Raw genomic sequence first — 27431 nt, 5'->3', positions numbered from 1 at the left:
ATGGAGGGATTTGAACGCAAGGATGAGAATTCTAAAATCAAGGCGTTGCCGGGTCAGGAGCCAATGTCTGTCAGTGAGCATAGGTGATGATGGGAGAACGGGACTTGGTGCGAGTTAGGATACGGGCAGCAGAGTTTTGGAGGGAACAGCCCTGAATCCCAGCTCAGCCAGTGAGTCACATTGCCCTGTGTCATTTAAGGCTGGACCAGTAACTCGAACCACACAAGGTCACAGTATAGTTGAGTGTTTTTGCAGCAGCAAGTTTACTGACTGATTCACTGGGTTAGGTTGAGGTGATTGCAAATAACATTAAACTATTGCTAAATGTTGTTAAATTCAGTGTTGAATAAAACGGCAGATTTATTTTTTGATGGAAGACCATTTCCGATCGGTTTCCTGGAATTTGAAGGAGCCGTCAAAGTGAAGAATTGGTCATCACCAGCAGATTGATCAATAAAATAACCAACAGACTGTGAGGTGCTGAGTCGATATCTCGCTGCCTCATCTTCCGTTCTGTGACCGCAAAATATCAGCAGTGTGACTGCAGTAAAAAGAGAGACTGTTAAAGATCAAAGAAAGAAAGAACTTGTACAAATTTAACGCCTCTCACCACCTCAGGACGTCCCAAAGCGCTTTACAGCCAATGAAATACTTTTGAAGTGTGGTCACTGTTGTAATGTAGGAAACGCAGCAGCCAATTTGTGCACAGCAAGATCCCACAAACAGCAATGTGATAAATGACCAGATCATCTGTTTTACTGATGTTGGTTCAGGGATAAATATTGGCCCCGGGACACCGGGGAGAACTCTCCCTGCTGTTCTTCAAATAGTGGCCGTGGGATCTTTTACATCCACCTGAGGGGGCAGACGGGGCCTCGGTTTAACGTCTCATCTGAAAAACGGCCCCCCCGACAGCGCAGCGCTCCCTCGGCACTGCCCCTCCCCCGCCCCCCCCCGACAGCGCAGCGCTCCCTCGGCACTGCCCCTCCCCCGCCCCCCCCCCCCCGACAGCGCAGCGCTCCCTCGGCACTGCATTGGCGTGTCAGCCTGGATTACGTGCTCAGTTCTCTGGAGTGGGACTTGACCCCACCACCAATATAAGATGTAAAGGCCCTGGGATGGTGAGATCCGTTGCGGTCTCCAGAGATCGGAGTGCAGAGTTCCGAGCTCCCGATTCCTAAGTGCGGCCCGCCCCCTCCCCATTGTGTCCGAGCTTTACCCCCCCCACCCGCCTCCCACACATAGAACAACCAGCTGAAATCCTTCGGATCGCTGCCGATCAGAGTGAGGGCAGCTGGGCATTTGCCTGGAGCTGGAGGGGTATTGGATAATCTGAGGCCCTCTCTCGAAGGCACAAACACCTCCGCCAACCCCCACCTCCCTTCACTCCCCCATGAACATTCAGGAGGAGGCAGCTGGACAACCTAACGGCAAGTCAAAGCCCTCCGTGTATCCAGACAAGGGCATCAATTCATCTCTGTAAGACTGCCAGTCAGTGTGGGCAGGACGTCTTCCCCTTTCCCTGTCTCCCCTTCAACTTGCTGGCAAGGCTGGCATTCAGTGCCCATCCTTATCTAAGGAAGGATATATTTGCCTTAGAGGCGGTGCAACGAAGGTTCACTAGATTGATTCCTGGGATGAGAGGGTTGTCCTATGAGGAGAGATTGAGTAGAATGGGCCTATACTCTCTGGAGTTTAGAAGTATAAGAGATAATGTCATTGAAACATATAATATTCCGAGGGGGCTTGACAAGGTAGATGCTGAGAGGTTGTTTCTCCTGGCTGGAGAGTCTAGAACTAGGGGACATAGTCTCAGGATAAGGGGTCGGCCATTTAAGACTGAGATGAGGAGAAATTTCCTCACTCAGAGGGTTGTGAATCTTTGGAACTCTCTACCCCAGAGGGCTGTGGATGCTCAGTCATTGAGTATATTCAAGGCTGAGATCGATAGATTTTTGGACTCTAGGGGAATCAAGGGAAATGGGGATCGGGCGAGAAACTGGAATTGAGGTCGAAGATCAGCCATGATCTTACTGAATGGCGGAGCAGGCTCGAGGGGCCGAATGGCCTACTCCTGCTCCTATTTCTTATGTTCCTATAACCACACACTCCGGGTACCCCGGGAAACTAGCAACCCAACACAATCCTGGTAATATTAAGGAGCTTCCATTAGGAAGGGAGTTGCAGGATTTTGACCCAGCGACGATGAAGGGACAGCCGATATATGTCCAAGTCGGATGGTGCGTGACTCGGAGGGGAGTTGTTGGCTGTCGAGCGGCTGTGACTTCCTGTAACACCAGGCCTGTGACTATATTTGGTCCCTGCTTGACCACGATCTCTGGGTACTTGCCTTGAATTGTATAGAATCAAACACGTCAGAATCTCTCGAGCAGCCACAATAAAAATTTAGCTCCTGTGCGCCTGTAACTGTGAAAGATTAACCGCTCATTAAATGTTTAGTTAATTTTCATTAATGGCTTCAGAAGTGACAGGGTTGTTGAATTAAATGATGTGGAGAAAGTTCGATGTGGGTTTGGAGGAGTTCAGAGGTTCACCTCAGCACGTACCCAGACGGACAATCTTAAAATTATTATTGAGGCACCTCAAGGTTGGAGACCCAGAGTGTAGGGCATCACCACAGCTGGGAAGAGTAGGAGGGGAGAAAGCAGGTCAAGAAATTAGATAATGAACAACATTTCCAGCTGTGCCTCAGTGGGTAGCTCTCATCGCCTCTGAGTCACAAGGTCATGGGTTCAAGTCCCACTCCAGAGATTTGAGCTCATAATCTAGGCTGACACTCCCCAGTGCCGGTCCTGAGGGAGTGTACGGAGGAGAACTCCCCCCGCTCATCTTCGAATAGTTCCATGCGATCTTTAACACCTGAGAGGGCAGATGGGGCCTCGGTTTAACGTCTCATCCGGAAGACGGCACCTCCGACAGTGCAGCGCTCCCTCAGTACTGACCCTCCGACGGTGCAGCGCTCCCTCAGTACCGACCCTCCGACAGTGCGGCGCTCCCTCAGTACTGACCCTCCGACAGTGCAGCTCTCCCTCAGTACTGACCCTCCGACGGTGCAGCGCTCCCTCAGTACTGACCCTCCGACAGTGCGGCGCTCCCTCAGTACTGACCCTCCGACAGTGCGGCGCTCCCTCAGTACTGTCACTGGGAGTGTCGGCCTGGATTATGGGCTTGAATCATGGATTTTTTTGAAGGATTGGTGCTAATTTGTTCAATTTGTAATCGGGCTGTGATGAGCAGCTCACTGAGCCACACCTTCCTCACCGGTGTTTTTATATTTTGTTTCAGGTCGTTTAGTAAACAGAGAGCTGCGATTGAGAAGGAATACGGTCAGGTAAGAAAATCCATTGCTGGGCTGAACCAGCCCTGTTCACTGGAGCCTCGCGATTTAGGAGTTTACATAAAAACCGAAGAATTTTTAGCAGCAGAAAAAGATCATCAGCCCCAAATAAGGCTGTGATAAACCCCACCGACCCTCCTCCCCATATCCTCCAATCCCACCTCCCCATATCCCCCAACCTATCCACCTTCTCACCATATCCCACAATCCCACCTACCCACCTTCTCACCATATCCCCCAATCCCACCCACCTATCTTCTCACAGTATATAGAATCACAGAGATTTATGGCACAGAAGGAGGCCATTCGGCCCATCATGTCTGTGCTGGCCGAAAAGGAGCTATCGTGCCTAATCCCACTTTCCCGCACTTGGTCCGTAGCCCTGTAGGTCACGGCACTTCAGGTGCACATCCAGGTACTTTTTAAATGTGATAATGTGATGTATCGTTCAACCCACCTACCCATCTTCTCACCATATCCCCCAATCCCACCTACCCACCTTCTCACTGTATCCCCCAATCCCACCTACCCATCTTCTCACTGTATCTTAAAGCACAGAAGGAGGCCATTTGGCCCATTGTGCCTGTGCCGACTCTTTGAAAGAACTATTGAATTAGTCCCACTCTGCCCCCGCTCTTTCCCCATAGCCCGGCAAATTTTCCCCTTTGAGTATTTATCCAATTCCCTTTTGAAAGTTATTATTGAATCTGCTTCCACCGCCCTTTCAGGCAGCGCATTCCAGATCAGAACAACTCGCTGCGTAAAAAAAAAAATTCTCCTCATCTCACCTCTGGCTCTTTCATCCAATTACCTTAAATCTGTGTCCTCTGGTTACCGACCCTTCTGTCACTGGAAACAGTTTCTCCTTATTTACTCTATCAAAACCCTTCATGATTTTGAACACCTCTATTAAATCTCCCCTTAACCCTCTCTGCTCTAAGCAGAAAACAGATTTCAGAAGGGAAGGTCATGCTTGACCGACCTTATTGAATTCTTTGAAGAAGTAACAAAAAGGGTAAACAAGGCTAATGTATTTGGATTTTCAAAAGGCCTTTGATAAGGTACCGCATTGCAGACTCATGACTAAGGTCAGAGCATGTGGAGTCAGGGGTCAGGTAGCAGAATGGATAGCAAGCTGGCTACAAAACAGAAAACAGAGAGTAGGGGTTAAGGGTAGTTACTCAGACTGGTGAAAGGTGGGAAGTGGTGTTCCACAGGGATCGGTGCTGGGACCACTGTTGTTCACAATTTACATCAACGATTTGGACTCGGGAATCGGAAATACAATTTCAAAATTTGCGGACAACATCAAATTGGGGGGTGTGGTTAATACAGAGGAAGAATGGGTCAAAGTACAGGAGGACATTAATAAACTTACAGAATGGGCGTGTAATTGGCAAATGAATTTCAATATAGATAAGTGTGAGGTGGTGCATTTTGGTGGGAAGAATAAGGAGGCCACACACTGCTTGGATAATAAGAGTCTAAATGGGATAGAGGAGCAAAGGGATCTGGGGGAACAGATACACAAATCACTAAAAGTAGCGACACAGGTTAATAAGGCCATAAAAAAAGGCAAATCAAGCACTGGGGTTCATTTCTAGAGGGATAGAATTGAAAAGCAGGTAAGCAATAACTTGTGTCGGTGTTTGGTTAGACCACACTTGGAGTACTATGAACAGTTCTGGTCTCCGTTTTATAGAAGGTGCAAAAAAGATTTACTCGGCTAATACTGGAACCGAGAGGTTATAACTATCAGGAAAGATTAAGCAGGCTGGGGCTATTTTCTCTAGAAAAGAGAAGACTGAGGGGGGACCTGATAGAGGTCTTTAAGATTATGAAGGGGTTCGATAGGGTAGACGTAGAGAAAATGTTTCCACTTGCGGGGAGACTGGAACTAGAGATCATAAATATAAGATAGTCTCTAATAAATCCAATAGGGATTGTGTTTGGAGGGGGGTCTCGGGGCGGGGGAGGGGACTGGGCGGGGGGGGGTCTCGGGGTGGGGGAGGGGACTGGGTGGGGGTGTCTCGGGGCGGGGGAGGGGACTGGGTGGGGGGTCTCGGGGTCGGGGAGGGGGTTCTCGGGTTGGGGAAGGGGACGGGGGGTGGCGGGGGAGGATTCTGTTTCCCTGCCGTCCTGTGAGTCCTGCTCCATTTGTTCCAAGACAATGGGACTTCCAGCTGGTTTCAAACAGTCGACAGGTAACCTTTGGTTTAGGCCTCGCCTCTGATAAACTGGAGCTGTGAGCCCAGTGGGTCAGAGGGTAAATACAGACATGGAACAGTCTCTGACCTGTTCTGTGTTAGCTGACCTCGGGCAGGCAAATGGTTGCTGGAGGCAGGGGCAATACTTGGGCTCAGAAACCCTGGGTTAAGGAGGGGAAAAGTCAGCTTCTGATCACTACCCAGTGACCCCAGTGGAAAGTTTTTTGTGTGTGTCTTTGTGATGTATTTTCATTCTCAGGATGTGGGCGTCACTGCCAGGGACTGTACTTCATGGAGTGTCTCTGTCACGTCAGAGAAACTCGATAAGCTTTCTTGATTTTAATTACTGGTGATATAATCTCTTCCTTCACTGATGCTGCCCAGTCTACAGGAAATTGATGAGTGTTCAAACTTTTGACATCTGCTCTCAGCAACAGGCCTAAAACAGAGCAATCACATGGCGTCTTATCCCTCAAACCCCACAACCTGCCCATATGAGATCCTGCCTCACTAGTTATCAATAACACCATTAGAGGTTTTTAAGATTATGAAGGGGTTTGATAAGGTGGACGTAGAGAAGGTGTTTCCACTTGTGGGGGAGTTCAAAACTGGGGGCCATTGTTAGGTAAGGGTATTAAGGGTTACGGACCTAAGGGGGGTAGATGGAGATAAGATACAGATCAGCCATAGCATAGAATCTTAGAAAGGTTACAGCACGGAAGGAGGCCATTCGGAGGCAAGACCAATCCAGTTAGTCCCATCCCCCGCCCTATCCCTGTAGCCCTGCAAATTTTTTCCTTTCAAGTACTTATCCAGTTCCCTTTTGAAGGCCATGATTGAATCTGCCTCCACCACCCCATCGGGCAGTGCATTCCAGATCCTAACCACTCATAGAATCATAGAATCATAGAAGTTTACAACATGGAAACAGGCCCTTCGGCCCAACATGTCCATGTCGCCCAGTTTATACCAATAAGCTAGTCCCAATTGCCTGCACTTGGCCCATATCCCTCTATACCCATCTTACCCATGTAACTGTCCAAATGCTTTTTAAAAGACAAAATTGTACCCGCCTCTACTACTGCCTCTGGCAGCTCGTTCCAGACACTCACCACCCTTTGAGTGAAAAAATTGCCCCTCTGGACCCTTTTGTATCTCTCCCCTCTCACCTTAAATCTATGCCCCCTCGTTATAGACTCCCCTACCTTTGGGAAAAGATTTTGACTATCGACCTTATCTATGCCCCTCATTATTTTATAGACTTCGATAAGATCACCCCTTAACCTCCTACTCTCCAGGGAAAAAAGTCCCAGTCTGTCCAACCTCTCCCTGTAAGTCAAACCATCAAGTCCCGGTAGCATCCTAGTAAATCTTTTCTGCACTCTTTCTAGTTTAATAATATCCTTTCTATAATAGGGTGACCAGAACTGTACACAGTACTCCAAGTGTGGCCTCACCAATGCCCTGTACAACTTCAACAAGACATCCCAACTCCTGCATTCAATGTTCTGACCAATGAAACCAAGCATGCCGAATGCCTTCTTCACTACCCTATCCACCTGTGACTCCACTTTCAAGGAGCTATGAACCTGTACTCCTAGATCTCTTTGTTCTATAACTCTCCCCAACGCCCTACCATTAACGGAGTAGGTCCTGGCCCGATTCGATCTACCAAAATGCATCACCTCACATTTATCTAAATTAAACTCCATCTGCCATTCATCCGCCCACTGGCCCAATTTATCAAGATCCCGTTGCAATCCTAGATAACCTTCTTCACTGTCCACAATGCCACCAATCTTGGTGTCATCTGCAAACTTACTAACCATGCCTCCTAAATTCTCATCCAAATCATTAATATAAATAACAAATAACAGCGGACCCAGCACCGATCCCTGAGGCACACCGCTGGACACAGGCATCCAGTTTGAAAAACAACCCTCTACAACCACCCTCTGTCTTCTGTCGTCAAGCCAATTTTGTATCCAATTGGCTACCTCACCTTGGATCCCATGAGATTTAACCTTATGTAACAACCTACCATGCGGTACCTTGTCAAATGCTTTGCTGAAGTCCATGTAGACCACGTCTACTGCACAGCCCTCATCTATCTTCTTGGTCACCCCTTCAAAAAACTCAATCAAATTCGTGAGACATGATTTTCCTCTCACAAAACCATGCTGACTGTTCCTAATTAGTCCCTGCCTCTCCAAATGCCTGTAGATCCTGTCCCTCAGAATACCCTCTAACAACTTACCCACTACAGATGTCAGGCTCACTGGTCTGTAGTTCCCAGGCTTTTCCCTGCCGCCCTTCTTAAACAAAGGCACAACATTTGCTACCCTCCAATCTTCAGGCACCTCACCTGTAGCGGTGGATGATTCAAATATCTCTGCTAGGGGACCCGCAATTTCCTCCCTAACCTCCCATAACGTCCTGGGATACATTTCATCAGGTCCCGGAGATTTATCTACCTTGATGCGCGTTAAGACTTCCAGCACCTCCCTCTCTGTAATATGTACACTCCTCAAGACATCACTATTTATTTCCCCAAGTTCCCTAACATCCATGCCTTTCTCAACCGTAAATACCGATGTGAAATATTCATTCAGGATCTCACCCATCTCTTGTGGTTCCGCACATAGATGACCTTGTTGATCCTTAAGAGGCCCTACTCTCTCCCTAGTTACCCTTTTGCCCTTTATGTATTTGTAGAAGCTCTTTGGATTCACCTTTGCCTGATCTGCCAAAGCAATCTCATATCCCCTTTTTGCCCTCCTGATTTCTCTCTTAACTCTACTCCGGCAATCTCTATACTCTTCAAGGGATCCACTTGATCCCAGCTGCCTATGCATGTCATATGCCTCCTTCTTCTTTTTGACTAGTGCCTCAATCTCCCGAGTCATCCAAGGTTCCCTACTTCTACCAGCCTTGCCCTTCACTTTATAAGGAATGTGCTTACCCTGAACCCTGGTTAACACACTTTTGAAAGCCTCCCACTTACCAGATGTCCCTTTGCCTGCCAACAGACTCTCCCAATCAACTTCTGAAAGTTCCTGTCTAATACCATCAAAATTGGCCTTTCCCCAATTTAGAATTTTAACTTTTGGGCCAGACCTATCCTTCTCCATAGCTATCTTAAAACTAATGGAATTATGATCACTGGTCCCAAAGTGATCCCTCACTAACACTTCTGTCACCTGCCCTTCCTTATTTCCCAAGAGGAGGTCAAGTTTTGCCCCCTCTCTAGTCGGGCCATCCACATACTGAATGAGAAATTCCTCCTGAATACACTCAACAAATTTCTCTCCATCCAAGCCCCTAATGCTATGGCTGTCCCAGTCAATGTTGGGAAAGTTAAAGTCCCCTACTATTACCACCCTATTTTTCTTGCAGCTGTCTGTAATCTCCTTACATATTTGCTCCTCAATTTCCCGTTGACTATTTGGGGGTCTGTAGTACAATCCTATCAAAGTGATCTCTCCCTTCTTATTTTTCAGTTCTACCCATATGGACTCAGTGGGCGAACCCTCGGATATATCCCCTCTCACTACTGCCGTGATGTTCTCCCTAATCAAGAACGCAACTCCCCCTCCTCTCTTACCTCCTGCTCTATCTTTCCTATAGCATCTGTACCCTGGAACATTGAGCTGCCAGTCCTGCCCCTCCCTTAGCCATGTTTCAGTAATAGCTATAACATCCCAGTCCCATGTACCCATCCATGCCCTGAGTTCATCTGCCTTGCCCATCAGACTTCTTGCATTGAAATAAATGCAGTTTAATCTAGACTTCCCTTGGTCTTTGCCCTGCTTTCTCAGACCATCTGTCCGGTCATGTTCTGTACACTCTCCCTTACTGCCTTTTGTTTCTGTCACCACTTTATTTCCCACTGACTTCCTGCATCGGTTCCCATCCCCCTGCCACATTAGTTTAAACCCTCCCCAACAGCACTGGCAAACACTCCCCCTAGGACATTGGTTCCAGTCCTGCCCAGATGCAGACCGTCCAATTTGTACTGGTCCCACCTCCCCCAGAACCGGTTCCAATGGCCCAGGAATTTGAATCCCTCCAGCTTGCACCATCTCTCAAGCCACGTATTCATCCTAGCTATCCTGTCATTCCTAATCTGACTAATCCGTGGCACTGGTAGCAATCCTGAGATTACTACCTTTGAGGTCCTACTCTTTAGTTTAACTCCTAACTCCCTAAATTCAGCTTGTAGGACCTCATCCTGTTTTTTACCTATATCGTTGGTGCCTATATGCACCACGACAACTGGCTGTTCACCCTCCCCCTCCAGAATGTCCTGCAGCCGCTCCGAGACATCCTTGACCCTTGCACCAGGGAGGCAACATACCATCCTGGAGTCTCGGTTGCGTCCGCAGAAACGCCTGTCTATTCCCCTTACAATCGAGTCCCCTATCACTATAGCTCTGCCACTCTTTTTCCTGCCCTCCTGTGCAGCAGAGCCAGCCACGGTGCCATGAACCTGGCCACTGCCACCTTCCCCTGGTGAGCCATCTCCCCCAACAGTATCCAAAACGGTATACCTGTTTTGGAGGGAGATGACCGCAGGGGACCCCTGCACTGCCTTCCTACTCTTCCTCTGTCTGTTGGTCACCCATTCACTATCTCCCTCAGTAATTTTTATCTGTGGTGTGACCAACTCACTGAACGTGCTATCCACGACTTTCTCAGCATCGCGGATGCTCCAAAGTGAGTCCATCCGCAGCTCCAGAGCCGTCAAGCGGTCAAACAATAGCTGCAGCTGGACACACTTCCCGCAGGTGAAGGAATCAGGGATACAGGAAGGAGCCCTGAATTCCCACATCTCACAAGAGGAACATGACACGGCTCTGGCATCTCCTGCCATGACTTAACCCTTAAGTTAGCTTAACAACAACTGCAATGTCAAGAGAAAAAAAAGGAAAGAAAAACTACTTACCACTCCCTTTAAGGAGTTTACTCCTTTAAATTGTTCTCAATTTAGAGAATGTTAACTACACTAGGGACCTTGATTCACTAAAAAATAAACGCTACTTCCTATAAGACCTGCAGACCTTCCCTTTCCTTTTACTTCAGTTTCTGTCGATAAGTAGAAATACTCACCTGAACCTACTCACCAATCAGGTGCCTCCCCTGTGTAGCGTCCCGATCTGATTCCTGACGTCACTTCGAACTCGGTCGCAGCTCCGCTCGGCTCGGCTCCTCTCAGCACTCTGAAATCCCGCCTTTTAGCGGACGCTCCCTCCGCTCGGCTCCGCTCCTCTCAGCTGTTCTCAGCGCTCTGAAATCCCGCCTTTTATCGGACGCTCCCTCCGCTCGGCTCGGCTCCTCTCAACGCTCTGAAATCCCGCCTTTTATCGGACGCTCCCTCCGCTCGGCTCCGCTCCTCTCAGCTGTTCTCAGCGCTCTGAAATCCCGCCTTTTATCGGACGCTCCCTCCGCTCGGCTCCGCTCCTCTCAGCTGTTCTCAGCGCTCTGAAATCCCGCCTTTTATCGGACGCTCCCTCCGCTCGGCTCGGCTCCTCTCAGCTGTTCTCAGCGCTCTGAAATCCCGCCTTTTATCGGACGCTCCCTCCGCTCGGCTCGGCTCCTCTCAGCTGTGTAAAAAAGTTTTTCCTCATGTTGCCTTTGGTTCTTTTGCCAATCACCTTAAATCTATGTCCTCTGGTCCTTGACCCTTCCGCCAATGGGAATGAGTGTTCAATTCTCTCCATCTACTCTGTCTAGACCCTTCATGATTTTGAATACCTCGATCAAATCTCCTCGCAACCGTCTCTGTTCCAAGGAGAACAACTCCAGCTTCTCCAGTCTATCCACGTAACTGAAGTCCCTCATCCCTGGAATCATTCTAGTTAATCTTCTCTGCACCTTTCCAGAAGTGCGGTGCCCAGAACTGAACACAATACTCCAGTTGTGGCCGAACCAGTGTTTTATAAAGGTTCATCATGACTTCCATACTTTTGTACTCTGTGCCTCTATTTATAAAGCCCAGGATCCAGTATGCTTTTTTAACCACTTTCTCAACCTGCCCTGCCACCTTCAACGATTTGTGCACATATACCCCCAGATCCCTCTGTTCCTGTACCCCTTTTAGAATTGTACCCTATAGTTTATATTGCCTCTCCTCGTTCTTCCTACCGAAATGTATCACTTCGTATTTTTCTGTGTTAAATTTCATTTGCCACGTGTCCGCCCATGCCACCAGCCTGTCTATATCCTCTTGAAGTCTATCACTATCCTCCTCACTGTTTACGACCCTTCCAAGTTTTGTGTCATCTGCAAATTTTGAAATTGTGCCCTGTACACCCAAGTCCAAGTCATTAATATATATCAGGAAAAGCAGTGGTCCCAGCACCGACCCCTGGGGAACACCACTGTACACCTCCCTCCAGTCCAAAAAACAACCGTTCACCACTACTCTCTGTTTCCTGTCCCTTAGCCAATTCTGTATTCATGTTACTACTGCCCCCTTTATTCCATGGGCCGCAATCTTGATGATAAGCCTACCATGCGGCACTTTATTAAACATCTTTTGAAAGTCCATATACACCACATCAACCGCATTGCCCTCATCAATCCTCTCTGTTACCTCATCAAAAAACTCTATCTAGTTAGTTAAACACGATTTGCTTTTAACAAATCCGTGCTGACTTTCCCTAATCAATCCACACTCGTCCAAGTGACTGTTAATTCTGACCCGGATTATTGTTTCTAAAAGTTTCCCCACCACCGAGGTTAAACTGACTGGCCTGTAGTTGCTGGGTTTATCCTTACACCCTTTTTTGAACAAGGGTGTAACATTTGCAATTCCCCAGTCCTCTGGCACCACCCCCGTATCCATGGATGTTTGGAAGATTATGGCCAGTACCTCTGCAATTTCCACCCTTACTTCCCTCAGCAACTAGGATGCATCCCATCCGGACCGGGTGACTTATCTAATTTAAGTACAGCCAGCCTTTCTAATACCTCTTTATCAATTTTTAGCCCATCCAGTATCTCAACTACATCTTCCTTTACTGAGACTCTGGCAGCATCTTCTTCCTTGGTAAAGACAGATGCAAAGTACTCATTTAGTACCTCGGCCATGCCCTCTGCCTCCATGAGTAGATCTCATTTTTGGTCCCTAATCAGCCCCACCCCTCCTCTTACTACCTGTTTACTGTTTACATGCCTGTAGAAGACTTTTGGATTCCCTTTTATGTTGGCCCCCAGTCTATTCTCAGACTCTCTCTTTGCCCCTCTTATTTCCTTTTTCACTTCCCCTCTGAACTTTCTATATTCTGCCTGGTTCTCACTTGTGTTATCAACCTGACATCTGTCATACGCCCCCTTTTTTCCGTTTCATCTTACTCACTATCACTTTCGTCATCCAGGGAGCTCTGGCTTTAGTTGCCCTACCTTTCCCCTGCGTGGGAATGTACCTAGACTGTACCTGAACCATCTCCTCTTTAAAGGCCGCCCACTGTTCAATTACAGTTTTGCCTGCCAATCTTTGATTTCAATTTACCCGGGCCAGATCTGTTCTCATCCCATCATCTCATCCCTCCTCCAATTGAGTATTTTTACTTTAGAGTGGTCCGTGTCCTTTTCCATAGCTATTTGATCTAATTGAATAACAGAACAGGCCTGAGGGGCTGAATGGCCTACTCCTGTTCATATGTTCCTATCAATATAAGATAGTCACTAATAAATCCAACAGGGAATTCAGGAGAAACCTCTTTACCCAGAGAGTGGTGAGAATGTGGAACTCACTCCCACAAGGTGTAGTTGAGGTGAATAGTGTAGATACATTTAAGGGGAAGCTGGATAAACACATGAGGGAGAAAGGAATAGAAGGATATGCTGATAGGGTGAGATGAAGTAGGGAGGGAGGAGGCTCATGTGGAGCATAAACACCAGCACGGACCAGTTGGGCCGAACGGCCTGTTTCTGTGCTGTACATTGATGTAAGATGAGAGTTACACAGCGGGTTTTGGAGTCAGTCTAAATCGATGTCAACTATGTATTGTGATGGAGTGTGAAGTCGCTCGAATAGCAAGCGGTGTCTGAGAGACCGCCTCACACCACAGTATAACTGCAACCGATCCAAACTCTTTTATTTTTTATCTCTCATGTTAATAGTCAGCTGTCTACTAATATTTACTATTTAACCAGCATTCGGATACAGGCGAGCAGAGCAAAGCACCTTGCATTCATGTTTTCTCTGGCCAGAGGGTGAGACAGAGCCAGCTGTATAATTCTGGTTAGCTCCACATCTCTCGAAACAGATACCAGACTGAGATCAGAATGTGTAGTGTAACAGCACTCTCACTATAGAGATTCTGAACTAAAATTAGATATGTGGCTCTGACCATGTATATGTACAAATCTAAACTATCAAAGGGGTAACTGGATGATCAGTTGAAGAAGATATTAAAGGTTTTGGGGAGATGAGCAGGGGAATGGGATTAGAGTAGATGGCTCCAATGTGGATCTAGTACCAGCACTTCGGGCCACATGGACTGTTGTGCTCAAATTTCAGTGGTTCTATGAACTGAGTGTAAAGAATCTTACAACACCAGGTTATAGTCCAACAATTTTATTTGAAAATCACAAGCTTTCGGAGATTATCTCCTTCATCAGGTGAGTGAGTGTGGGACTCCTTGAACGTTTGACATTTATAGTCAGCGAACAATACCTGGTGATTACAGATAATCTTTCCAACTGGAGCCAATTGGATACAAAATTGGCTTGACGACAGAAGACAGAGGGTGGTTGTAGAGGGTTGTTTTTCAAACTGGATGCCTGTGTCCAGCGGTGTGCCTCAGGGATCGGTGCTGGGTCCGCTGTTATTTGTTATTTATATCAATGATTTGGATGAGAATTTAGGAGGCATGGTTAGTCAGTTTGCAGATGACACCAAGATTGGTGGCATTGTGGACAGTGAAGAAGGTTATCTAGGATTGCAATGGGATCTTGATAAATTGGGCCAGTGGGCCGATGAATGGCAGATGGAGTTTAATTTAGATAAATGTGAGGTGATGCATTTTGGTAGATCGAATCGGGCCAGGACCTACTCCGTTAATGGTAGGGTGTTGGGGAGAGTTATAGAACAAAGAGATCTAGGAGTACAGATTCATAGCTCCTTGAAAGTGGAGTCACAGGTGGATAGGGTGGTGAAGAAGGCATTCGGCATGCTTGGTTTCATTGGTCAGAACATTGAATGCAGGAGTTGGGATGTCTTGTTGAAGTTGTACAGGGCATTGGTGAGGCCACACTTGGAGTACTGTGTACAGTTCTGGTCACCCTATTATAGAAAGGATATTATTAAACTAGAAAGAGTGCAGAAAAGATTTACTAGGATGCTACCGGGACTTGATGGTTTGACTTATAGGGAGAGGTTAGACAGACGGGGAATTAAAATGGCCAACAACCGTCAGGTCAGGGTCACACTTACGGACAGAGCGGAGGTGTTCAGGAAAGCAGACTGGGTGATCGCTTTGGGTGAACATCTCTGCTCTGTTCCAAGGAGAACAATCCCAGCTTCTCCAGTCTATCCATGTAACTGAAGTCCCTCATCCCTGGAATCATTCTAGTAAATCTCCTCTGCACCCTCTCTAAGGCCTTCACATCTTTCCTAAAGTGCGGTGCCCAGAACTGGACACAATACTCCAGTTGTGGCCGAACCAGAGTTCTATAAAGGTTCATCATGACTTCCATATTTCCAAACCGCCTTTTCCCCCCATGTCCAATATTTTTATAACAAACGAAAGTGTTCAAAGAAAAGTTAAAAAAACAAACATGTTTAAAGGCTCTATGATTTTTCTCCCTGGGTTTTCGTCGGCAGCAGTGTCCAGGAAATTAATCTTTAATCGCTGGAGACTCCAGGACAATCCCCGGAGGGTTACTGACCCTACAGTCGATCCCACATCCTTTCCAGTGATTTTATTGGCTTTGAATGGTACAGAATCCAAACACAAGTCATTTTTCATTCCCCTCTGGGGTTAAATAGAATCTTACAGCACAGAAAGGAGGCCATTCGGCCCATTGTGCCTGCGCCAGCTCTTTGAAAGAGCTATCCAATTAGTCCCACTCCCCCCGCTCTTTCCCCATAGCCCTGCAAATTTTTTCCCTTCAAGTATTTATCCAATTCCCTTTTGAAAGTTATTATTGAATCTGCTTCCACCGTCCTTTCAGGCAGCGCATTCCAGATCAGAACAACTCGCTGCGTAAAAAACATTCTCCTCATCTCCCCTCTGGCTCTTTTGCCAATTACCTTAAATCTGTGTCCTCTGGTGCTCACCCATCTCCCAACCTGCCCCACACACTCCCCCCTTCTCCTGCCACCCCCCCCCCTGCTGCCCGCTGCCCGCTGCCCGCTGCCCGCTGCAGTTTGATATCACAGTTAACTGTTACTGAGTCTCTCACACACACACACAGACCACCTTTAGCAGGTCCTGTGTGAGCTGCCGATGGAGGGGGATGGGGCTGCTGTTTGAACACCTGGCCTGACCTCATCGATGGTTTGGTGTTGAATTTGGGGAGGTCGTGCGAGGTGACAGCGAGGAGTCCGGGGGGTCTAGTTACACAAAGTGAGAATCCATTCACTTTATTGTCACACTATTTACTCCACCAGCCAACTGGGGGGGGTCTTTTAGACAACCCTGCTACCTCGTAACAATAATATACAGCGCCTTTCAAGTCGTAAAACGTCCTCAGGCACTTCACGGGCGATTATCAAACTAAATTTGACACCGAATCAAAGAAGGAGATATTGGGGCAGGTGCACGGTCAAAGAGGTAGAGGTTTTAATGAGGGTTTTAAATGGGGGTTGCCAACTCTAGTTGGAGGCGTTCTTGGAGATTTGATCACGTGACTTTCTGACCACATGACATTTGACCATGTGATGCCTGATCACATGACATCTGATCATGGCTGTGGGAGGGGATTAAATGGGTGGGTAGAGTCCGTGAGAGGGGAGAGTGTACACGGGCTGTGGGAGGGGATTAAATGGGTGGGGAGAGTCCATGATTGGGGAGAGTGTACATGGGCTGTGGGAGGGGATTAAATGGGTGGGGAGAGTCCATGATTGGGGAGAGTGTACACGGGCTGTGGGAGGGGATTAAATGGGTGGGGAGAGTCCATGATAGGGGAGAGTGTACACGGGCTGTGGAAATACATGTCCTGTACTGTTTAGCTCAGTTACTGAGGACACTGAGGAGCAGGTCTGTCCTTGTTTGGGTGAAACTGATATTTGGGTCTCTTAAATTCTCAACCATGAAAGAGCGAGGTGCTGATTTTTCTCGATTGATCTTTGGGCCAAGGTTTTTGTGATGTGACCGAGACCTTCTTTCCGTTACCACTCAGACCATCGTCTGTTTCACTTTTGACCGGAACCGTTTTCTTTCAGGCCTTGCAGAGGTTGGCGGCCCAGTACTTGAAGAAGGACTGGAATCGTGGAAAACCGGAGACAAATGACAACAGGTGCGGGCAGCAGCCAGGAAATCCTTTCAGGGGTCCTTGGGGTAAATCTTGTCTTTGTACGATGGTGTAAAATGGGCGATAATGAGTCAGCATCTTGTTATACACTTCTCAAAACACTGGAACTCCCTTCCTAGCAGCACTGTGGGAGAACCTTCACCACACGGACTGCAGCGGTTCAAGAAGGGGGCTCACCACCACCTTCTCAAGGGGCATCTGGGGACGGGCAATAAATGCCGGCCTCGCCAGCGACGCCCACATCCTGAGATTGAATAAAAACTCAGTGATAAGATCTTGAAAGAAAGAAAGAACTTGCATTTATATAGAGTCTCTCATGACCTCAGCGCTTTACAGCCAATGAAGTACTTTTTGGAATGTGGTCACTGTTGTAATGTAGGAAACGCAGCAGTCAATTTGCGCACAGCAAGATCCCACAAACAGCAATGAGATAAATGACCTCATAATCTGTTTCAGTGATGTTGTTTGAGGGATAAATATTGGCCCCGGGACACCGGGGAGAACGCCTCTGCTCTTCTTCGAAATAGTGGCCGTGGGATCTTTTACGTCCATCTGAGAGGGCAGATGGGGCCTCGGATTAACATCTCATCTGAAAGACGGCACCTCCGACGGCGCGGCGCTCCCTCGGCACCGACCCTCCGACGGCGCGGCGCTCTCTCGGCACCGACCCTCCGACGGCGCGGCGCTCCCTCGGCACCGGCACTGGGAGTGTCGGCCTGGATTATGGGCTCGAGTCCCTGGAGTGGGGCTTGAACCCATGACGATCTGACTTGGAGGTGAGCGTGCTAACACTGTTGTATCGGATGGACCGTGTTGAGGCAGCAGCTGTTTGAAGTTGATTGAATTGTGCAGCTCTTGCTGACAGCATCCGTTTGGAGCGGGTGGTTTTTCTGACCAAAGTCAGTGCAGACTCGCTGCTACAGTGACCTCGGACTGCGGCCCTCCCTCAAATCCTCTCTTGCCTTGTGGGCTGCCGAAGTCTGCCGTTATTGGTGCCTGAAATAGAGAGTGTGGGTGATGGCGATGATCAGCTGAGGGGTGCAAGTCAGTGAGCACAGCCCAGCACTGAATGTGCCTGCAATACTCGGGGGGAGGTGACTGGGAGAAGCTGCTTTTAATGAAATGTTATCACGCAGTGAAGATTCACGCAGGACGGAGGGCAAAGGTCACAAAGGCATCACTGTCTCAAAACTCCTAATTATCCGAGAAATCACCAGCACTTCAGTGTGTCCGAGAGTTCCCAGTATTTTTTTTTAATTATTCGTTCATGGGATGTGGGCGTCGCTGGTGAGGCCGGCATTTATTGCCCATCCCTAATTGCCCTTGGTGATACTTCAATTCACAGTATTAGATTTATTTCATAAATCAACCCCATCTCCCACCTTCTCACCGTATCCCTCAGCCTGGGTAGGTGGCGTTGAGATCAATCACGATAGGACGACCTTGTGTCCCACAGCCTTTTCATGTCAGGTTTGACTGCAGACTGAAACCGTTACTGTGTTACTAGAATCATACAATCACAGAATATCACAGGTTAGAAGGTGGCCATTCGGCCCATCGTGCCTGTGCCAGCTCTTTGAAAGAGCTATCCAATTAGTCCCACTCCCCCTGCTCTTTCCCCTATAGCCCTGAAAATTTCTCCTTTTTCAGGTATTTATCCAATTTCCTTTTGAAAGTTATTATTGAATCTGCTTCCACCGCCCTTTCAGGCAGCGCATTCCAGATCAGAACAACTCGCTGCGTAAAAATAATTCTCCTCATCTCACCCTCTGGCATTTTTGCTAATTTCCTTAATTCTGTGTCCTCTGGTTACTGACCCTTCTGCCACTGGGAACGGTTTTTCCTTATTTACTCCATCAAAACCGTTGATAATTGTGAGCACCTTTATTAAATCTCCCTTCAATCTTCTCTGCTCTAAGGAGAACAATCCCAGCAAAAAAAAATTCTTTGTGACTTTTTGCAGCGCTGGGGCCTGGTTCACAAAGGGCTGTCACAGTAACGTTTCCTGCCCATCAGTCGTGAACGATGGGCTGACCAGTAACACTGAATGAATGACCCTGCTCAGCTGGGCTAGGCCACAGGTGCATGTCCAGGTGTGAGGGCAAACTGCTCATTATAGTCCTCCGAAAGACACAATCGCCACGGCGAGTGAGTGATCAAGATGTGACTTTCCCTGAAATTCTAAACCTTGTGCGTGTTTCAGATTATTTTTTATTCTGTGATTAATTTGGGAATCACTAGGTTATGTTTGCTCAAAAGAGTCAGGAGATCTTGGGCTATTTGACCCATTAAAGCCCGTCCTCCCGGGGTTTTAACTCTCCCATCAAAGCCCCTCCCTCAAGCCCCCAACTCTCCCATCAAAGCCCCTCCCTCCAGTCCCCATCTCCAATATTTTTTATAATTAATGAGTAAAAGTGTTCGAAGAAAACACAACGATGATTTTTCTCCTGAGTTACATAAATGTCCAGCACAGAAACAGGCCATTCGGCCCATCCGGTCAATGCTGGTGTTTATGCTCCACATGAGCCTCCTCCCTCCCTACTCTATATATATATATATATATATATATATATTTGCTTGTAGCAGTGTCCAAGAGATTAATCTTTATTCCTGGAGACCCCAGGACAATCCTGGAGGGTTGGCAGCCCCTAGACGGTTAGAAACAGACTGTCGGCCACTTTGTGCTGAACCCCATTCTGGGAGGTGAGAGTTCATCATCAGCCAATTGTCTCCCCACGCTGAGCACGGTATCTCAAACCTGCAGACTGGTGGTTTGGGGCTCTCGTTCACCTTATTGCTGTTTGTGGGATCTTGCTGTGCACAAATTGGTTTGCTGCGTTTCCCTACAATATATCACTGACTGACAGGCTATGAAGCGCTTCGGGATGTCCTGAGGATGTCAAAGGGGCTATATAAATGCAAGTTCTTTCTTCCTATCCCCACAGGCACAGGGAGGAGACATCACAGTGTCAATTGGGCCCACTCTTGCATGGTTCCTAATGGGCGATTCAGAGAGGAAATGGGCTGTATCTGGGTCACCCCCGGCCTAGTGTTGAAAAATCATTCACCTCAACCAACATCACTAAAACAGATGATCTGGTTATTCATCTCATTGTTATTTGTGGGATCTTGCTGTGCACAAATTGGCTGTGAAGCGCTTTGGGGCGTCCCGAGGTTGTGAAAGGCACTGTAGAAATGCAGGTCTTTCGTTTTCCATCAAAGAAAAAGTCCACAAATATTAATGGGCAAATGTGGAGCCCCGTCCCCCTCCCGTCATTGGCTCATCCCTGGAGAGCAACCCCCATCCACCGTGTCACGGCAAAACAGGATCTGTGTCTTCTCCGTTAATAACCCGCGTACTTACCAGAATGACAACGGTACTTAGCGGTTAAATTACGAGGACAGGTCGCACAGACTGGGCTTGTATTCCCTCGAGTATAGAAGATTAAGGGGTGATCTCATCGAGGTGTTTAAGATGATTAAAGGATTTGATAGGGTGGACAGAGAGAAACTATTTCCTCTGGTGGGGGGAGTCCAGAACAAGGGGGCAGAACCTTAAAATTAGAGCCAGGCCGTTCAGGGGTGATGTCAGGAAGCACTTCTTCACACAAAGGGGAGTGGAAATCTGGAACTCTCTCCCCCAAAAAAGCTGTTGAGGCCGGGGGTCAATTGAAAATTTCAAAACTGAGGCCGATAGATTTTTGTTGGGTGAGGGGATTAAAGGTTACGGAACCAAGGCGGGTAAATGGAGTTAAGATACAGATCAGCCATGATCTAATTGAATGCCGGAACAGGCTCGAGGGGCTGAATGGCCTCCTCCTGTTCACTCCTCCTGTACAGAGAGTATTGTGACAGTGAGTGACTCACACCAGGAAAGGGTGAAACCACATGTGTGTTGAGAACATTCACTCCACAAATCGTCGGCTCGATGGCAGGTGAGATCATTACATGTTTGGAATACTTTGAGAGCTTTCGTACATTATTGCTTGTGTATAAACAATGCCTTGTGAAGTTAACAGCGCATAAAACTCTCTCATTATTCCAGTTCACTCTTGCCTGATTCGAATGACCTGTTCCGTAGATCCACCTGCTCATGACCTGAGTAATAGAGTACCATCTGACCTGTGATTTCACCGGCAAGTCAGTACTTTTTTTTAACTCATTCTCGGGATGTGGGCATCGCTGGCAAGGCCGGCATTTATTGCCCATCCCTAGTTGCCCTGAGAAGGTGGTGCTGGGCCGTCTTCCTGATCCGCTGGTAGTGGGTTTGATACAACTGAGGGGCTCGCTAGACCACTTTAGAGGGAAGTTAAGAGTCAACCACGTTCCTGCAGTCTCCTGTTCTCCATCCCCCGATACTGGGGGTCAATTGGCGTTTTCATCACTGAGAGCGAAAGATTTTATTTTTGGGTAAGGGCGTCAAGGGATATGGAACAAAGGCGGGTAAATGGAATTGAGATATATTCAGCCATCGAGAGCAAAATGCTGTGGATTCTGGAAATCTGAAATAAGAACAGAAAACGCTGGAGAAGCTCAGCAAGTGAAGCAGCATCTGTGGAGAAGGAAACAGAGTTAACGTTTCAGGTCAAAGACGGAAAGTCTTCGACCTGAAACATCAACACAGATCAGCCATTCGATAGCGGAGCTGGCTCGAGGGGCTGAATGGCCTACTCCTGTTCCTATGACAGGCTGGAGGGGCTGAATGGCCTTTTCCTAGAATGGGCTCAAGGGGCTGAATGGCCTGTTGCTAGGATGGGCTCGAGTGGCTGAATGTCGTGTTGCTATGTACCTAGAATGGGCTCGAGGGGATGAAGGGCCTGTTGCTAGAATGGGCTCGAGGGGATGAATGGCGTGTTGCTATGTACCTAGAATGGGCTCGAGGAGATGAAGGGCCTGTTGCTAGAATGGGCTCGAGGGGATGAAGGGCCTGTTGCTATGTTACCGTTTATTTTCCAGGACTATCTCCGCGGTCTGGCGTTCCACCATCGAAGCGACCGTCCAGCTCGGCCTCGCACGGACAGCGGCTGCGGAGAGTTACCGGACGGTCAACACCGAGGCCGGAAAGTCCATTCGCGCAGCCAAGGATCTGAGACTGAAGAAGGTGAGATGTTTGCTCCCTGGGTCTGAGGTGTTTCCCATCTCACCCTGCTCAGGGCAGCTGATGGGCATCAATGAGGGAGAAACACTTGTTCTATTTTGATTATCAGATATAGAATGAGACTCTGATCTCCAACTCAATTGCCGGCAGCCCGAGGTAGATGAAGATGGTGATTTCCATTGAACCATCGAGGATTGCAGCACGAAAGGCCATTCAGTCCATCGTGCCTGTGCAGACACTTTGCCGGGGCAATTCCAAACTAATCCCACTGCCCCACACTCTCCCCACAGCCCTGTATCAATCCCCAAACTAATCCCACTGCCCCACACTCTCCCCACAGCCCTATATCAATCCCCAAACTAATCCCACTGCCCCGCTCTCTCCCCATAGCCCTGTATCAATCCCAAACTAATCCCACTGCCCCGCACTCTCCCCATAGCCCTGTATCAATCCCAAACTAATCCCACTGCCCCGCACTCTCCCCATAGCCCTGTATCAATCCCAAACGAATCCCACTGCCCCGCTCTCTCCCCATAGCCCTGTATCAATCCCAAACTAATCCCACTGCCCCGCTCTCTCCCCATAGCCCTGTATCAATCCCCAAACTAATCCCACTGCCCCGCACTCTCCCCATAGCCCTGTATCAATCCCAAACTAATCCCACTGCCCCGCTCTCTCCCCATAGCCCTGTATCAATCCCAAACTAATCCCACTGCCCCACTCTCTCCCCGTAGCCCTGTATCAATCCCAAACTAATCCCACTGCTCCACTCTCTCCCCATAGCCCTGTATCAATCCCAAACTAATCCCACTGCCCCGCTCTCTCCCCATAGCCCTGTATCAATCCCAAACTAATCCCACTGCCCCGCTCTCTCCCCGTAGCCCTGTATCAATCCCAAACTAATCCCACTGCCCCACTCTCTCCCCATAGCCCTGTATCAATCCCAAACTAATCCCACTGCCCCGCTCTCTCCCCATAGCCCTGTATCAATCCCAAACTAATCCCACTGCCCCGCTCTCTCCCCATAGTCCTGTATCAATCCCAAACTAATCCCACTGCCCCGCTCTCTCCCCATAGTCCTGTATCAATCCCAAACTAATCCCACTGCCCCACTCTCTCCCCATAGCCCTGTATCAATCCCAAACTAATCCCACTGCCCCACACTCTCTCCATAGCTCTGTATCAATCCCAAACTAATCCCACTGCCCCGCTCTCTCCCCATAGCCCTGTATCAATCCCAAACTAATCCCACTGCCCCACTCTCTCCCCGTAGCCCTGTATCTTTCTCTGCTCTCAAATATCTATTTATTATGTAATGAAACCCCTGTATCTGTGATTACCAATACGCAGGGCGTTCAGTGACCCCCGCACTCGAAGGGCCTCGCTGCTGGCCCAACTCTCCGACCCGGGTCCCATCTACATGTCCGTGTGTTGCAGCAGACCTGAAGTGTGTGGGAGTGAGTTCCTCAAGTGCGGAGAGCACAGCACACGGTTCCTGCAGCCTCCTGCTCTCCATCCCCCATCCCCGAGGTATGGGGCTCATTCTGAGCACTGACCCTGACAGGGTTCAAACCCAGTGTCCCTCCACCCCGAGTCCAGCGCCGAACCAGCTGACCGGCCCATCATTCCTCACTGGGGTCAGGGGGTCAGACCGACCGGCCCATCATTCCTCACTGGGGTCAGGGGGTCAGACTGACCGACCTAGCATTCCTCATTGGGGTCAGGGGTCAGACTGACCGTGCCCCTTTCTGTGGTTTGTTTGGCAGTTCTCGGAGCAGCTGGTCAGGATACAGAACGAGCTCATCGATGCAGTGAAGGAGGTGAATAAAGCGAAGAAGAAATATTCGCAGATGCAGCGGATTGCGGAGATAGCGAGGGACAAGGCGGCAGAGGCTGAGGCAAAGTAAGGAGCAGAACGATCCGTCGGTCACTGGGAACTGCCGGGGTTCGGGGGGGCCCGGGAATATATCCAGAGTCCCTTTACTTATAGTTTGTCCCAATTTCCTCCCCACAAAGGTGTTGACTCTCCCAGGGCAGGTACAGCACGGGTTAGATACAGAGTAAAGCTCCCTCTACACTGTCCCATCAAACACTCCCAGGGCAGGTACAGCACAGGTTAGATACAGAGTAAAGCTCCCTCTACACTGTCCCATCAAACACTCCCAGGGCAGGTACAGCACGGGTTAGATACAGAGTAAAGCTCCCTCTACACTGTCCCATCAAACACTCCCAGGGCAGGTACAGGGTTAGATACAGAGTAAAGCTCCCTCTACACTGTCCCATCAAACACTCCCAGGGCAGGTACAGGGTTAGATACAGAGTAAAGCTCCCTCCACACTCTCCTATCAAACACTAACCCCAGTTCACACACTGACCATCCTAACTGAGGTGTCAGTTTGGGGCAGTTTTTCCCGGTGAATCTGTGAATTGGATTGAGACGGCCGCTAACTCATTTCACGCAGATTCCTTCGCAGCAGCAGTCAGGAGACTCTCACGCCCTGTGTCTGGGCTGAAGGACGTTTGTCAGGGCTGGCTGGAGTTTGTCTGACTGTCTCGGAGTGTTGCTCTCCTCTGTGTGCGGGTCTGTAGATCCAAACATTGTGCTTTGAAGCAAAACAAATTGCGTCACTTGTGTGTCGGGAGGGAAGGAATGTTGAGTTGACTGGACTTGGCGAGTTGGAGGTTGACGACTAAAGGAATTTTTCTGAGTTGTGCAACAAACAAATTCTCTCGTGTTTGTGTAACAGACTCTCGGGTCCCGTCCGGGCTAAAAATATTCGACAGTTTGTTTTCATCTTTCCCTTTAGATCAAAAAAGAGTGAGTTTGGAATATTTCATTCGAAAACCAGTCTACAGAAGCTGAGCGCAAAGGTAAGAGAGTGGATCATCGAATCTTACAGAAGGAGGCCATTCAGCCCATCGTGCCTGTGCCGGCTCTTTGAAAGAGCTATCCAATTAGCCCCACTCCCCCTGCTCTTTCCCCATAGCCCTGCAATTTTTCCCCTTCAAGTATTTATCCAGTTCCCTTTTGAAAGTTATTATTGAATCTGCTTCCACCGCCCTTTCAGGCAGCGCATTCCAGATCATAACAACTCGCTGTGTAACCATCTCCCCTCTGATTCTTTTGCCCAATTACCTTAAGCCTGTCAAGAAAGTTCTCCTGTACATATTTCAGGAATTCCTCCCCCTCCAATATCCTCCTGCTCTGTGGCAGTAAAGAGATTTCCCCCCCCACCCAACCCCTGCCCCGTTCTCTCCCCTGAAGGCGTTGACTCTCTCTGGGGTCAGAGGGTTCCACCAGCGCTGTACACCCTCGGGTGCCGTACCCAAGGGTGCGAGTGAGGACAGCGAGTGTCACCAAGCTGTTTGACCGTGAAGGGAGTATCACAGCCCGGGGCCTAACATCCACATACACTCACGGGAGGTCACAGGCTGGTGATCAGGAACAGGAACCCATTTATTATTGTCTATTCCTGGGGATGTGGGCGTCGCTGGCAAGGCCGGCATTTATTGCCCATCCCCAGTTGCCCTGAGAAGGTGGTGCTGGGCCGTCTTCTTGAGCCGCTGGGAACGGTTTTGATACAAACTGAGTTTCTCGCTGGGCCACTTCAGAGGGCAGTTAAGAGTCAACCACGTTGGTGTGGGACTGGAGTCACCTATAGGCCCAGACCGGGTAAGGATGGCAGGTTTCCTTCCCTAAAGGGCATTAGTGAATCAGTTGGGTTTTTACGACAATCCGACAGTTTCACGGTCACTTTTACTGAGACCAGATTTTTATTCCCACATTTATTAAAACTCAATTCAAATTCTCAAACTGCCCTGGTGGAATTTGAACTCACGTTCTCTGGATTATTAGTCTGGGCTGATTTTTCTTTCTGTCTAGCCGATGGAGGACACCGGCCAGTGGCAGTGACCCTACTGCTGCCCAGAGTCCGAACGGCGAAATCAGCACTGGCCAGAGGTGGAACCTGCCCCGTTCCCTCGTGCTCTGAATTCTCAGCCTCCACACTGGTGCGTTAACCCGTTAAACCATCGGGGGAGGTGGGGGGCAGTGAGAGCAAAGGATAAAGGTCATTCCATGGCACTATTTCCCCGGGGTACAATAGTTCTCTGCCTGACCTTTTGGTGTCTCCTTGCATGAATTGTGAACATGATTTCTGACGCGATGTTGCTGATGTGGAGGTTCTGTACACGGACACTGTTGCTCTGACTGACCTACATAGAATCATACAGCACTGAAGGAGGCCATTCGGCCCATCCTGCCTGTGCCGGCTCTTTGAAAGAGCTATCCAATTAGTCCCATTCCCCTGCTCTTTCCCCATAACCCTGCAAATTTTTTCCCTTCAAGTATTTATCCAATTCCCTTTTGAAAGTTATTATTGAATCTGCTTCCACCGCCCTTTCAGGCAGCGCATTCCAGATCATCACAACTCGCTGCGTAAAAAACATTCTCCTCATCTCCCCTCTGGTTCTTTTGCCAATTACCTTAAATCTGTGTCCTCTGGTTACCGACCCTCCTGCCACTGGAAACAGTTTCTCCTTATTTACTCTCTCAAAACTCCTCATGATTTTGAACACCTCTATTAAATCTCCCCTTAACCTTCTCTGTTCTAAGGAGAACAATCCCAGCTTCTCCAGTCTCTCCACATAACTGAAGTCCCTCATCCCTGGAACCATTCTAGTAAATCTCCTCTGCACCCTCTCTGAGGCCTTCACATCCTTCCTAAAGTGCGGTGCCCAGAATTGGACACAATACTCCAGCTGAGGCCTAACTGTGTGTTTTCCCATTAAAGCTCGCTGCCAGGTTGTCAGGGTGTAACCGTCAGGTTACTGAAGCTCGGAACGAGTATTTGCTCTCAATTGCCGCTGTCACATCGCATCAGGACCACTATCTCCAGACCGACCTGCCTGTTGTCATGAAGGTATGGACCTGACCAACCAGTCAGCTCAAAACTCACTGTGTTCAAAAGTTACATAGAATGTACAGCACAGAAACAGGCCATTCGGCCCAACTGGTCTATGCTGGTGTTTATGCTCCACACGAGCCTCCTCCCTCCCTACAACAACAGCTTGCATTTATATAGCGCCTTTAACGTCGTGAAACGTCCCAAGGCGCTGCACAGGAGCGATTACCAAACAATATTTGACACCGGGCCACATAAGGAGATATTAGGACAGGTGACCAAAAGCTTGGTCAAAGAGGTAGGTTTTAAGGAGCGTCTTAAAGGAGGAGAGAGAGGCGGAGAGGTTTAGGGAGGGAATTCCAGAGCTTAGGGCCCAGGCA

General features: G+C 48.6%; 1 protein-coding gene across 1 annotated transcript; it reads left to right on the top strand.

The window, feature by feature from the left end:
- On the top strand, positions 1 to 27069 carry LOC137309445 (F-BAR and double SH3 domains protein 1-like; the record flags this gene model as incomplete). Its single annotated transcript, XM_067977647.1, has 7 exons — positions 1 to 83; positions 3307 to 3352; positions 16961 to 17034; positions 22006 to 22150; positions 23914 to 24050; positions 24955 to 25018; positions 26941 to 27069. Coding segments are annotated over exons 1-7 (678 nt in total), but the record flags the coding sequence as incomplete, so codon positions are not given.
- Positions 27070 to 27431: the final 362 nt, after the last annotated feature.

The sequence above is a fragment of the Heptranchias perlo genome, unplaced genomic scaffold (assembly GCF_035084215.1).
Source record: "Heptranchias perlo isolate sHepPer1 unplaced genomic scaffold, sHepPer1.hap1 HAP1_SCAFFOLD_1632, whole genome shotgun sequence".
In the NCBI taxonomy this organism is placed as follows: Eukaryota; Metazoa; Chordata; class Chondrichthyes; order Hexanchiformes; family Hexanchidae; genus Heptranchias; species Heptranchias perlo.
This window is presented reverse-complemented; position numbering and strand designations above follow the sequence as displayed.